The sequence below is a fragment of the Cariama cristata genome, unplaced genomic scaffold (assembly GCF_000690535.1).
Source record: "Cariama cristata isolate BGI_N322 unplaced genomic scaffold, ASM69053v1 scaffold26278, whole genome shotgun sequence".
NCBI classification, from domain to species: Eukaryota; Metazoa; Chordata; class Aves; order Cariamiformes; family Cariamidae; genus Cariama; species Cariama cristata.
The window spans coordinates 1-1,281 of NW_009633280.1; the positions used below are offsets into that span (position 1 = coordinate 1).

Below are 1,281 nucleotides of genomic sequence, written 5' to 3' on the forward strand. Positions count from 1 at the left end.
ACTTGACAACATCAGACGCGATTTCCTGGCATTAGAGAAACCCATTTCAAAATCGGTCATCACAAAGAAATACTAGAAATCCCAGTTAGCACTTGCTAGGCAGCACGGAGCACTTGTACACAACTTTTCAGACACACACCCGCGCACACACGCAGCTGGGAACAGATCCCGTAGGAAGAGAGCCTCCTTAAAAAATAGTAAACGCTTCTCAAAAAAAAAAAAAAAAAAAGAGTTATTTACAAAACGCACATGGAAATACAGTATTGACAGAGCGTGGCTGGCAAATCAACATGATTTGAATAGAGAAAGGACTATGGCACATCTTGCTCGAAAGCTCGCACAGCAGCCTCCTTCGAGAGTGTCCCCGGGGGAAGACAGCTCCTGCCATCCGCGTCGCAGTGCCTTCTCCCTCCCCACCTCTCCTCCCGCCCTCCCCTCGCTTCTCCACCCCTGCGCTTCTTGCCAGGTCCTTTTTACACTTGGATGACCACCGTGCTGGGGCTCTGGAGCCGGGTTTTGTACTGGTCTAGCCAGGTCCTCAGCTCCGAGATCTTGTAGCCCTCTGGTCCTCTGCCTCCCTGGTACATCACCTTCTCCTCCTGGATGATGTAGAGCCTCTCGAAGTAGGCACCGTAGGCGGCGCTGGAAGCATTGTCCATGGTGTCCACGGCCAGGGGACAATCGGGCGCCCCTTCCCTCATCAGCTGAGCTGCCCGCAGCCTGTCCTGGAGGCACTGGTGCTTGGGGATGTTGTAGGCTGCGTCCGAGCTGACCCAGCCGTCGGAGGGGTGTGCTTCTTCGATGTACACCAGCAGGAAGTCAGCAATGTCCACGAAGTGCGCGGCCAGGCGCTGGAAGGACCTCAGGCGGGCCATGAACGGGGGTCAGGTGCAGCTGCCGAAGTTGAGGATGAGGGGTCTCTTGCCGCGGGCGAAGTCGAGGATGCGGAGCTTCTTCTGCCCGTCCAGCTGGATCACCTCGGGGTTGGGGGCTAAGGAGCCCACGTGTGCCGACTTGAAGAAGTCCAGCTTCTGCCCGTGCCACACGGCTTTCAGCGACTCCAGCGTGAACATGCGGTTGGAGTCGGACACGCAGACCGGGGGGTCGTCGGGGGGCGGCCCCTCGCTGGCGCTGGCCGCCTCCTCCGCCGTGGGCATCATCAGCATCTTCTTCCTAATGCACAGAAAATCCAGGAGCCAGAGCATCACGGCGGTGAGGAGGAAGCGGGGGAAGAGGAGGATGCAGGCGGCCGCCTGGGTGAGCAGCTGCAAGGTGTGAACG

At 58.1% G+C, this 1,281-nt stretch overlaps 1 protein-coding gene across 1 annotated transcript; it reads right to left on the minus strand.

Annotated features, from left to right (window-relative positions):
- Positions 1-473: 473 nt before the first annotated feature.
- DIO3 (deiodinase, iodothyronine, type III) lies at positions 474-1,277 on the minus strand (the record flags this gene model as incomplete). The annotated part of the gene is given in 1 exon segment (XM_009706712.1): positions 474-1,277. A coding segment is annotated over 1 exon segment (804 nt), but the record flags the coding sequence as incomplete, so codon positions are not given.
- Positions 1,278-1,281: the final 4 nt, after the last annotated feature.